This window comes from Hyperoodon ampullatus (genome assembly GCF_949752795.1).
Source record: "Hyperoodon ampullatus genome assembly, chromosome: 18".
NCBI classification, from domain to species: Eukaryota; Metazoa; Chordata; class Mammalia; order Artiodactyla; family Ziphiidae; genus Hyperoodon; species Hyperoodon ampullatus.
Genome location: NC_136931.1, coordinates 52,175,342 through 52,188,275, shown reverse-complemented (window position 1 = coordinate 52,188,275; position 12,934 = coordinate 52,175,342). Strand labels below are relative to the sequence as shown.

The 12,934-nt window shown below is 44.7% G+C and overlaps 1 protein-coding gene across 1 annotated transcript; it reads left to right on the top strand.

The window, feature by feature from the left end:
- Positions 1-8,803: 8,803 nt before the first annotated feature.
- Positions 8,804-12,905, top strand: LOC307066884 (protein FAM170A-like; the record flags this gene model as incomplete). The annotated part of the gene is given in 4 exon segments (XM_079724105.1): positions 8,804-8,873; positions 11,230-11,370; positions 12,182-12,783; positions 12,789-12,905. Coding segments are annotated over 4 exon segments (930 nt in total).
- Positions 12,906-12,934: the final 29 nt, after the last annotated feature.

Below are 12,934 nucleotides of genomic sequence, written 5' to 3'. Positions count from 1 at the left end.
AGGGTGCTGGCTGGAGGCAATGATCACATGCAGGCTGAATCTTCTCCAGATTCTGATTCTCTTCCTGGGCATATCGTCCTCAAGCACAGTCTCCATGTCCCTGGCCACACTGATCTCTCTCCTTCAGTCCTTCCCTCCCTCCCTCTCCTGCCTCCCAGTGCAGAGAATACTTTTTGACATTTGAGACGACATTGATTTTTTGTTCACAGAATTCTCACCTGTTCTACTGTGGCCTCCGTTGTGAACATTCCAAAGCTGAGAATTTTCTTTTTTTCTCCCTCATTTCTGCTGAGTCTTTACCTTCCTAATGCAGTGAACTCACAGTGCCTAGCTGACTGGATGGGGAAAAAAATCCAGGGAGCAAAGAGAAATAATAAAAGAGTATATCAGTTAATTTTGCATAGTGTTATCCAACTACATATTTTTAAAATTTTGGAATAATATTAGGAATCTTCTCTTTATAAAAAACTGAATTATTGGGCTTCCCTGGTGGAGCAGTGGTTAAGAATATGCCTGCGAATGCAGGGGACATGGGTTCGAGCCCTGGTCTGGGAAGATCCCACGTGCCACGGAGTAACTAAGCCCGCGCGCCACAACTACTGAGCCTGTGCTCTACAGCCCGTGTGCCACATCTACCGAGCCCACGTGCCACAACTACGGAAGCCTGCGTGCCTAGAGCCCATGCTCCGCAACAAGAGAAGCCACTGCAATGAGAAGCCCGTGCACCACAGCCAAGAGTAGCCCCCGCTCACTGCAACTAGAGAATGCCCGCTAGCAGCAACAAAGACCCAATGCAGCCCAAAATTAATTAATTAATTTTAAAAAATTGAATTAGTTCCAAGGGTACAATGTATAAAAGAACAATAAAAGCCCCCCTTCATAACCCCCCAACCCCACTCTCAAGATGGAATAGATATGCTGTGATACAATTTAGAGTCGTAGTACTACTACTCCTCCCACCACATCCGAAATCCTCTGAGCCAGGTGCAGCAGCTTCCTTTCACAATGCTAGGACCCGCCACAAGACAGATGATAATCCCTTTGGACATTTCAAGGAGCGGCACCAAGGGAACAGTACCTGGGAAATGCCACTGACAGCTCAGAATATCCATGGCATTTCTAGAGCCTCGGCACTGCTCTCGCTCTGGGAATGAAGGTCCAAAAAGCACATCGGAGAATGTTCATAGTTGTAAACAAGCTCCACCTTTGAAACACAATCTACATAGAACCACATATACAAGCCTGCACAATGGATGAAGCCAAGGTCTCCTCCATGATTTCCCTTCTGACCACCTTATTGTCTCCTCAACCATAAAAGGTGAACTTGAAACTCAGGACCTTGCCTTGTCACCAGAAACATCCAAGCTTGGATCAGTCTTTCTAAGACCAGATACTTGCTCTCTGAACTATTAGAGACTTGTCACATACACAGAAGTAGAACAGGATTATTTCTAGCTACCTGGGGACCTGGAGTCTTTCACATTGCTCCTGTTCAAACTCTCAGAACAGCAAAACTTTACCTACAAAGGGTTCAAGCTATGACACTCCCAATTTCCACAAACCTCCTCAGCTCTTGTGAGTCACATGCAGCCAATTCCAGGAATTGGAAACATGGTTGTGAGGATGAAACTGACTTTGGGGCTCCCCTTGGATATGGTCTTCCAGACTGACCAAAAGGCCATTAAGAGGAAGGTTGACCCCACCTCAGGGAAACCCGAGGCAGTACTTGCAGTCAAGGGCTGGCCATGGCTTCTGAGCTACATCCAAAAAGACTTTCATACTGTACCTGGATCTGCTGAAGCAATTTCTGACTGTCCGAGAGCCAGCATGTACCGCTCCTGAACTGCCTCCATTGTGGATCATCAGTAGGGCTGGCAGATTTAGTAACTAAAAATACAGGATACCCAGTTAAACTTGAACTTCACATGAATAATAAGTCATTATTTTTAGTATAAGTAGATCCTATATACTATTTGGGGCATACTTATCTTCAAAATGTACTCGTTGTTTTTCTGACATTCATATTTAACTAAACAGCCTATGTTTTATCTGTCAACCCTACTCAGCAGAAATGATGGAGGCTTATAGAGATCCAGGAGACGCCTCAGTGCCCCCTCAGCTTTTATTTCTACGTCCTGGACAGCGAGCACCAACCTTCCACTCCCAGTCATTGGCTAGAATGGAGGATATTCTCTGTTTTAGAGCTTTTTCTACTTGTCATTGTTATTATCTTCCTTATTTTAAAGAGATGTTTATTTTTTCCCAAACTTAATAGCTCATCCAAAAGTATTTCAAAGTTCATTAGACAAGGGAAAAACAACATGGTTCTGAAAAGTGAAGGAAACCGCCTGGTGTTTAGTAAAGAAGTAGTAGGGAGATTGAAAAAGCCAAACTGAATAAGCAAATCTCTCCAAGGGTATTTTCAGAGCTTGATACCCTCCCACACCCTGAAAATATTAGTACATCAAGAATGTAGAACTGCTAACCAAATGTAAGGCTCCCATAGGATTCTATCAAACTGAGGATGCTTCTTTACTAAGCACTGAGCACACTTGCTGCCCCAGGGACCTTGGCAGTTGCAACGTAGGGCTCTTCCCTTTGGGATGGAAACAGCAAGTTTTCCTGTGGTCTACACGCTGGCCCCAAAAATACTACACTCCCAATACTTGTCAACTTTAAGTATTTTTCTACATATCTCCATTTTTCTGTTACTATTTGGACTACATCCTAGACTTGACATTACATAAATTGCATTCAAGAAGCTATTTTTAAAAGTTGGTAGGAAACCTTCAATCTATAGCTTGCAGTCCCTGGCTTACTTTCATCCAGGTGCAAAAGGGTTTTCAAAAGTAGTCAGGCTAGTTACCCCATATCACAGCCCCACGCTTGTGTCACACATATAAAAATGGAACATGATATTTAAGGTTTTAGTTGCCAAATCATCAAGCCTCCCAGACAGAGGCAATAGAGCAAAATGATTACAGAGGCATGGATTTTGATTTGCTCCAGTGTCTTGGGCAAGTCACTTGGCCTCTGTATTTATTTGTACTTATCTGCACTTATCTGTCACTTGGGGGTTATCATTGTACCTGGTCCATGGGTACGTTGTACAAAAGATCTGTAAAGTAGTTACAAGAAACCGACACAGAGTAAGCACTCCACAGACATTGGCTATTAGCTATTGGAAATATTTCTCCATGAAACAGATGACTTTATCTGTGGATGACTCGGTGGGAGACAGTGAATCACAGAATCACAGCATGTTGAAAGTGACCTAGTTCACACTCTTATGTGAAAAAAAGAAAAGTGTGCATGTGTAGAAAATGTCTGAAACTTTACCTAACAAATAGTTCATCATGTTAACTTTGAGGATTAGAATAAATCAGGAAAGGAGGAAAGAAAAACTTGAGTGTAATTCAATTTCTGTATCATTTGTGTTTCTGAGACTCTGAATACACTGGAAGTGCAATTTTGTTTAATGTGGCGGGATAAAGGTTTTCCAGTGTTCCTGATACATGCGTATTATTATCTCAGAATTGCTGGCATTTCTTGCCATCTTTGGATCTACAGCCATTTGAGTCAGTGGGCCATTCTGGACGGAGGAGATAATAGAGCAGAAGTGAAGTGAGAGAAAAGGAGAGAAAAGATTTTCTCTTTTCTCTTCAAAGAGGAGAGGTCTTTGGAATGGGAACAACTCACAACCAAACTTTGGGGAAAGGATGTGATGGAAAATGAGACAAACATCCTACCCCTGTGATGAGAAGGATTCCCTGGGCTGGATGGAGGGAGGGCACAGGTGGCTGGACAAGGAAACCAACTAGGGAGAAACACACACAAGTGCAGAGCAAACACCCTGAGGCCACTCAGCCTGACTCCATGCCAACATGTGTCCAGCAGCCAGCCCTTCACCTGTGGCTCCCCAGCAAGACAGGTACCTCGGGGGTGCCAACTCATTCTGAGTCCATTATGCCTGGCCATTCATAAACCGCTGTCTAACGTGTGAGGCATAAACTCTAAATGTTTATGAGGAAATTGGGGAAGGAGATTGAAAGGTTACTTAAACGGAAAAAAAAGAAGTTCAGGAAGGCAGGATGGTAGAGAGACAAGAAAAAGACCTTAAAAGATAGAAAGCATTTGCCAAAGAAGAGAAAGAAAAAGAAATGATTCCGAATGGGTTAACCTGCAGCTAGGAAGTTAAGGAAGATTATTGATGTGTGAAGACTATGGAATAAAGTGAATAAAATTTATCAGAAGTTGCTGAGAATATGGTAAGAAGCATGATTATCAAATTATGAATTGGCTGCAATGGCATTCTAGGGGGACACTAGGAAGGGGAAGCAAATGTTCAGGAGATGACAGTAGCAGGTGGAAAGTTCTTTCAGGGGAAGATCAGGCTTGCAGAGGGTGTATCAGAGGAGGGCAAGTGTGAGCAAGCAAGGAAATACTAAGTGTATACGGCTCCTTCACTGAGTGCACCCAGCCCCGTGGTCAGCCTTGAGAACAAGCAGGACTTCAGGTACTGGAGCTACATTTCATTCATCAAGACTTGAGAAGACACCCTTAACTCAGGTCTTCTCTTCAAACTCCATCTTTCCTTCTTGACCTTCATTTGGCCTCTTCCCTTACCCTCAAGCTGTGGACTGAGGCCACAGAGCAAGATGGGTCACTAGTGTCCTCCATCCCCTGGCGACTGTGGTTCACATCAGTGGAGCACCAAAGGCAATAACCAAGTAACAGACACAAGAGTGTATGAAGAAGAAGAGATTCTGATAAGGCTTTCTGTGACAGTGTGGGCCAAGTCGGCTCTATATGGCTGGTATCACCTGAATTAGGAGCAGCCTTAGGGGAGAAGTTCTCAGAAGGCAGAGCCTGGCTCTCTAGAGGCTCTGCGTCCTCACAGCCCACTCCAAGACCTCAGTTACAGCTTCGGCCCCCAATACCTCTCCCTCTGCCTACTCACAGTTTTGGAAGTCTTCTTTCCTCCACATTTCTCTTGAGAGGTGGAGGAGGAAGATGAGCTTCAGGCCAGCTCAGACTCCCCTGGGATCCCAGCAGGATGCCAATCATTAACCTCCCACCTTCTAAGAAGCTCCTAACATCTCCACATTTGGGGGAGTTTTCATTTCAGCTGTGCTTCAAATTGCTGGCTGGAGATGGCCTGTTGGAAGGTGGCTAAAAGCAAGTAGCAATCCTTCGGGCAGCCTGGCCCTTCTCGACTGTCAGACATCTTCAGGGATATTCTAGGAAACGTTGTTTGTTCTAGAGAAGGGAGGGAAACAATCCAATTGTCCAATAATGCTTGAATGGAAAATAAGTGATGCTATACGCATGTGATGAAATAATAGCAAACAGTCAAAAATCAAAGACCTAGATCTATATGGATTCACGTGGATAAATCTTGAAAACATAATATTGATTGAAAGAAAAGAAGATCAAGAACGTTAGATTGTGATAACAGGTATGTAAGTATTGAAATATTTAAATCACTTCAACATATTGCTTCTATATATATAGATGCAAGAAAATAAACTTTATCCAAAGAACACATTATTTACATTTAATATGCTCATTTATCTAGGAGACACAAAAGAACCCACAGATAAACTAGCAGGAACTAATAAGACGGTTCAACAAGGCACACACATACAAGATCAATAAATTTTAAAAATCAATCAGGCTCCTCTACACTGGCGATAACAAATTAGAAACTGTAAAAGAAAATAAGAAAAAAATAAGATCTAAAAATAGTCACAAGAGCCATATAAATTATTCAGAGCTAAGCATACGTAGAAGGAAATAGACCTAACAAACTGAGTACGACCTGTTAAACTCCGCCCAACCCAAGGTTAGGAAAAGACTGTTGTTACTTTATGAGAACAGACCCTCTTCTTAAGGAGCAGATCAGTAAGTGAGAGTGAATCAAAGAAACACAGCATTTGAAAAGTCAGCTAGTCCAAGCCTCTTGATCGCACATACAGAAGCTGAAGCCCAGATAGGTTGAGTTACTTGGTAAAGGGCCCAATGTCCTGACTCAAGGACTAGAATTGTTCCCTCATTCGTAAGACACAATCAAATTCAGTACCTTGGAAAGAGATGGGAAAAAAATGAAGAAATCAATTATACAGTTCCTCATCTTTAAGTACAGAAATAGCCGTGACAAAATTACATGTATTGAGGGAAAATTGAAGTGCAGAGTTTAAAATGTCAATAATCCACAGGGAAACTGGAGACCATTTAAAATATTCATATTAAATCTCTCTAGAAAAGACATTAAAAGATCTCCAGAAGAAGTAAAGCTGTCACTGTTTGCTGATGACATGATACTATACATAGAGAATCCTAAAGATGCTACCAGAAAACTACTAGAGCTAATCAATGAATTTGGTAAAGTAGCAGGATACAAAATTAATGCACAGAAATCTCTGGCATTCCTGTACACTAATGATGAAAAATCGGAAAATGAAATCAAGAAAACACTCCCATTTACCATTGCAACAAAAAGAATAAAATATCTAGGAATAAACCTACCTAAGGAGACAAAAGACCTGTATGCAGAGAATTATAAGACACTGATGAAAGAAATTAAAGATGATACAAATAGATGGAGAGATATACCATGCTCCTGGATTGGAAGAATCAATATTGTGAAAATGACTCTACTACCCAAAGCAATCTACAGATTCAATGCAATCCCTATCAAACTACCACTGGCATTTTTCACAGAACTAGAACCAAAAATTTCAAAATTTGTTTGGAGAAACAAAAGACCCCGAATAGCCAAAGCAATCTTGAGAACGAAAAACGGAGCTGGAGGAATCAGGCTCCCTGACTTCAGACTATACTACAAAGCTACAGTAATCAAGACAGTGTGGTACTGGCACAAAAACAGAAAGATAGATCAACGGAACAGGATAGAAAGCCCAGAGATAAACCCACGCACATATGGTCAACTTATCTTTGATAAAGGAGGCAGGAATGTACACTGGAGAAAGGACAGCCTCTTCAATAAGTGGTGCTGGGAAAACTGGACAGGGACATGTAAAAGTATGAGATTAGATCATTCCCTAACACCATACACAAAAATAAGCTCAAAATGGATTAAAGACCTAAATGTAAGGCCAGAAACTATCAAACTCTTAGAGGAAAACATAGGCAGAACACTCTATGACATAAATCACAGCAAGATCCTTTTGGACCCACCTCCTAGAGAAATGGAACTAAAAACAAAGATAAACAAATGGGACCTAATGAAACTTCAAAGCTTTTGCACAGCAAAGGAAACCATAAACAAGACCAAAAGACAACCCTCAGAATGGGAGAAAATATTTGCAAATGAAGCAACTGACAAAGGATTAATCTCCAAAATTTATAAACAGCTCATGCAGCTCAATAGCAAAAAAACAAAAAACCCAATCCAAAAATGGGCAGAAGACTTAAATAGGCATTTCTCCAAAGAAGATATACAGACTGCCAACAAACACATGAAAGAATGCTCAACATCATTAATCATTAGAGAAATGCAAGTCAAAACTACAATGAGATATCATCTCACACCAGTCAGAATGGCCATCATCAAGAAATCTAGAAACAATAAATACTGGAGAGGGTGTGGAGAAAAGGGAACACTCTTGCACTGCTGGTGGGAATGTGAATTGGTACAGCCACTATGGAGAACAGTATGGAGGTTCCTTAAAAAACTAAAAATAGAACTAACATATGATCCAGCAATCCCACTACTAGGCATATACCCTGAGAAAACCATAATTCAAAAAGAGACATGTACCAAAATGTTCATTGCAGCTCTATTCACAATAGCCCAGAGCTGGAAACAACCTAAGTGTCCATCATCTGATGAATGGATAAAGAAGATGTGGCACATATATACAATGGAATATTACTCAGCCATAAAAAGAAACGAAACTGAGCTATTTGTAATGAGGTGGATAGACCTAGAGTCTGTCATACAGAGTGAAGTAAGTCAGAAAGAGAAAGACAAATACCGTATGCTAACACATATATATGGAATTAAAAAAAAAATGTCATGAAGAACCTAGGGGTAAAACGGGAATAAAGACACAGACCTACTTGAGAATGGACTTGAGGATATGGGGAGGGGGAAGGGTAAGCTGTGACAAAACGAAAGAGAGGCATGGACATATATACACTACCAAACGTAACGTAGATAGATAGTGGGAAGCAGCCGCAGAGCACAGGGAGATCAGCTCGGTGCTTTGTGACCGCCTGGAGGGGTGGGATGGGGAGGGTGGGAGGGAGGGAGATGCATGAGGGAAGGGATGTGGGAACAGATGTATATGTATGACTGATTCACTTTGTTATAAAGCAGAAACTAAAAAGAAAATAAAAAAGATCTCCGATCAAAATGTTAATTTTATAATAGACATGGTATGATACAATTTATAATAGATATGGTATGAACCTTTCCCTTTCACGGGAAAGGTTCGGCTGGGAAAAAGGAATTGTTCTTGAAAATGGGGCCTGTGCTATTGCAGACACTGTGCTCAACCTAGGTCCACCGAATGCTCTGATGTCATCACTGAGGTCACAGAATTCCGCTGTGCGCCTGGCAACCTTGCAAACATAACAGCCCTGGTGAGCACTAGGCAGTACTGCTGGTTCACTAAGTGGTACAAGTTTTTCAGCCATTTAGGAGACTTGACTATTTTTATTTGTATTGAATCATTTCAACGGACTGCCCAAGAGCCAACAAGGGCCAACCTGTAGGGAAGAGGAGGAGTTGGACATCTCTTGAGGCATCTTCTAAGGGAGACTTCTAGGTGGTACGATGGAAAGGCGACAAAAGAGGAAACATCTGGAAAATGAAGAGTCCCAGGAAACTGCCGAGAACGGAGGAGGTATGTGGGGGGCAACTTGTCTGGGGCACATGGGTTTCTGCCAAACTGAACCTTCTCTAGGAAGCGGGGGACTGAGAATGTGTCACCTGTGAAGCAGGGAGCGAGAGACCTTGTCTCACTGATGCTGCCGTATCTATCCGGAGGGTCCCTGTGGTGTGAGACGGCACAGAACGGCCACATGCCCCCTGGGAGATGGGAGGTCAGCTCCGCTGGTCTGAGGACTCTCTCCTGGGGCAGCCGGGCCTGGAGCTTTGTCGGACTCATAGCAGGCTGCATCCTGCTTGCACAGACCTACAGGTGCAGCTTTTCTCAGTCCCCGGTTTCTCTCTTATTCTCTTGGATCTTTCCCTGGGGTCATGAGGTGGGGGATGTGAAGGATGCAAGGATGCTGAGAGAGACCCATGAGTTGCTTGGCCTCTTTTACCAAAGTGGAAAGAGAAGCCCCATGAGTTGAAGGCCCTGTTGAAAAATATCTTGACAAGTGGAATGCACTTCGAAAGAAGATTGTTTGTCTAGGGATGGTGTCATATTGAAAGCAAGGAGGTTTTATTCCTTCAACAGGAAGAATTTCCCAAAGGAGATCAAGGGAAGGGAAGGGTTTTCCAGAGACTGAGACCGCGTGGGCGGGGGTGAGAAATGGCCTCAGGGTCCTGCAGGGAGCTCTGAGAGCCACGGGCCACGGGGTGCCTGTGTGCATTAAATGGAGGCGAGTAGCTTGCCCTGGGAGAGGGGTGGTCACCCCAGAGCTCCAGCTAGAGGCCTCTGCCCCAGATTAGAGCCCAGTAGCTCCTACCAGGCCCAGGGCCCTGGAGACTGTAGGATGGGCCCTGGGAATGGAGCTCTAGACAGCAGGCAGATTTTCAGGCAGTGGCTGGGACAGGCTGGGGAAGGCAATGACTGCCCCTGACCATTCAGAATATTTTGCTCTATGTTCCTCTGTGTGTGTGTGTGTGTGTGTGTGTGTGTGTGTGTGTGTCTGTGTGTGTGTGTGGTAGTGCAGAGAAGAGCGGGATGAATGGGGGTAGAGTGCTTACCAGATATAAAGTCTGCGTGGTAAAGTTCTTGTCACCCTGCCTGGACCTGGCTGACACTCGGTGTACGTAAGACTGTATACAGAATTCTTGTTAGGGGTGTTTTATGAGACAGTAACTCATACACCCATGTACACTCTGATACAGCAAAAATATCACACACCCCACATATAACTTCCTTATTAAACCACACACAGCACATGGAGGTATATACATGCATCCCTTCTGTACTACGTTCTCACACAACCCACCTGTATCACAATCCTCTCCTCCAACACCAAACGCTGGAGATGAGATATGTATATAGACACACACACTATATATATATGACACACACACACACACACACACACACACACTATATATATATGTATCTCCTCAACTCTCGCACAAACACAGCTAACTTCAGCCATCTCTAAATACCTCTATAAGAACCAGTCACGTGTCATACACACCACACTTATAACACATTCTTGAGTAATGCCAGACCCGCTTTGTACAAACCACAGTAAACCACAGTCTCACTAACCCATGTCAGGGTTGCCAGAGAAAATATGGACTATCCAGTTCAATTTGAATTCCAGATAAACAACAAGTCATTTTTCAGTATCAGTATGTCCCACATATTGTATGGGCCATACTTACACTCAAAATAAGTAAGACCAAATACTGCATGGGAATACTTACACTAAAAAATTATTCTGGGTTTATCTGAAACTGAAATTTAACTGGGTGCCTTGTATTCTTGTTCGCTAAGTCTGGCAACCCTTATATACTTACCACCAGCTGATGTATTATATATTTATGTAGTTTTGTTTAGTGTGTGTCTTCCCCTACTAGAATGTGCAGCGTTACCAAAGACTACAACAATGGAAGAGTGCCGGATACACAGGAGTAGCTGCTCACTGAATCTTGGTGAATGAATGAATGAACACACACCATAAATACAAGCCACACCATGCAATAAGGAAAAGTTACATGTCCCAGAATTCCTTACTTGTGAACAGAAACCATGCACACAAAGGCCACAGACACAGATAGACACATCTGCACTGTGCTCCCCACGCCAACCCCACACTCACCACAGACATAACTGATACACATCACTCACTGTTCCCACACACTCACAGTCACCACCGAGGCCTACATTACCAACAAGACAGTGAGAGAATAAGTATTGATTGGAATTAAATCCTCGAGTATCCACTGGGAACTACACTCTCAACTGTGTGTATTCACTGCACCTGACACGTGTCACACACTCAGTAAATATTTGTGGACAGAGGACTGATGAACCCACCCTGAGCCTTTCATTCCTCCCTCAGGAATCTCGAAGTCACAAGAGGATCTCCCTCGGCTTGGATCCACTGTGGTGGCCCAAGCCTGCAGCCCAGGGGCAGGGGAGGTCTCCTCTGCCTCTGAATACTTCTTCTGTACTTCTACTCCGCGCAAGCTCATCTACGCTGGTAAGGGCGCGGGGCTCCTCAGGTGAGGGGGTGCTTGGCTGTGAGGCAGGAGGCACACAGATCCCAGGGAGGCTGAGAGGAAACCCAGGGTCATCAGAGGTGATGAGGGCTCTGTGGAAGAGCCTGGGCAGGATGGCTGAGCTGTTACGAGGGCGTGGATGCCAGCTGAGTCTGGGTGTGTGTGTGTGTGAATACTGCTACTACCATGGTGGGGAAGTCAAGGAGCAGGGGCCGGAAAGGTCTGGGCTTGAGGTGGAGGGAAGAGGGACCAGATTAAGCATCTTCAGAGGAAAATGTAGGCTTTGTCTTTGCCTTTGCTTCCAGAGAAGGACAGAGTTCTGCATCATAGACCTCCAGCCTCAGAGCAGGACCATCCAGCTCAGGTCCACACAGCTCACACATACATGCGCCCTCCAGGCACAGCCCTTCTCAGTGCACACATACACCCCAAGCACCTGACCCACAGTGCGCTTCTCCTGCACCACAGCCCCATTCCACAAGGAATGCACCACCGAGATTCCCAAACTCACACTCCTCGTCGTACACGCATCCAGCCGCATCGCTCACATACCACAGCCCTCACCACCATACTCCACACCCCTGTATACAGACACCGCTCCAGTATCCCCCCACATGCAGATGAAAAGCCCACTGATGACACCAGATACACCACTCCGTCCTACGGCCAACAGACACGAAGCTCACGACATAGCTATGTCATGCAAATGTCCCTCTCTCGTCTACCACACCTGCTCCCTCAGCTTCCGGCATGGCCCACGCATGTTATTATGATTTTAATTTCCTTTTTCAGGAATCCGGAGATTTCATCGAGACACTGCCCAGCCTAGAGCATCCCTAGCCCAGGATCAGGAAGAAGGAGAGACCGCTTCCCCATCACACTGTGTCTCCTCCTCACCCTCTTCACCCTGTAAGAACTATCTGCACCCAGACAAAGAGGAAAGGGGCATGAAAATATACTACATGCAGGTACAAGTGAACAAGGGTGTCGCTGTCTCCTGGAAGACAAAGAAACCCTTGGAGTTGCCTGAAAAGCAGCTGAGGATAGAAGAAGTGACCCTTCCTGAGGATGTGTGCACAGTAGCCACTGACCCCTCTTCTGATGTGTGCACTGAAAGCCTCCTGTCTGACAGTGAGCCCACTGGGGAGGAGAAAGAGGATGAGGAAAGGGCAGAGCCAGGCAGCCCATCAGGGTCACCTGCCGTCGAGGAGAGACCCAGCGCCAAGACACCGGACTGGATGGTGACCATGGAGACCGGCTTCAGGTGCATGGCTTGCTGCCGCGTCTTCCCCACCTTGGAGATCCTCCAGCAGCACGTGAAGTTCGGCGTCCTGGAGGGCTTCAGCTGCCGTGTCTTTCATCTCACCATGGCCAAGCTGATGGGCAATGTGGAATCCAGAGCACCCCCGAGGAAGAGGAGGAGGAGGAGGAGGAGGAAGAGAAGCAAGAAGAAAAGGAGAATGAGGGAGAGCAGCCCACGGGGGAAGGCCCCAGCCCGAAGAGACCCCGCAGGTAGGGTCTTTTCTCTCTTTTGATTTCCACACA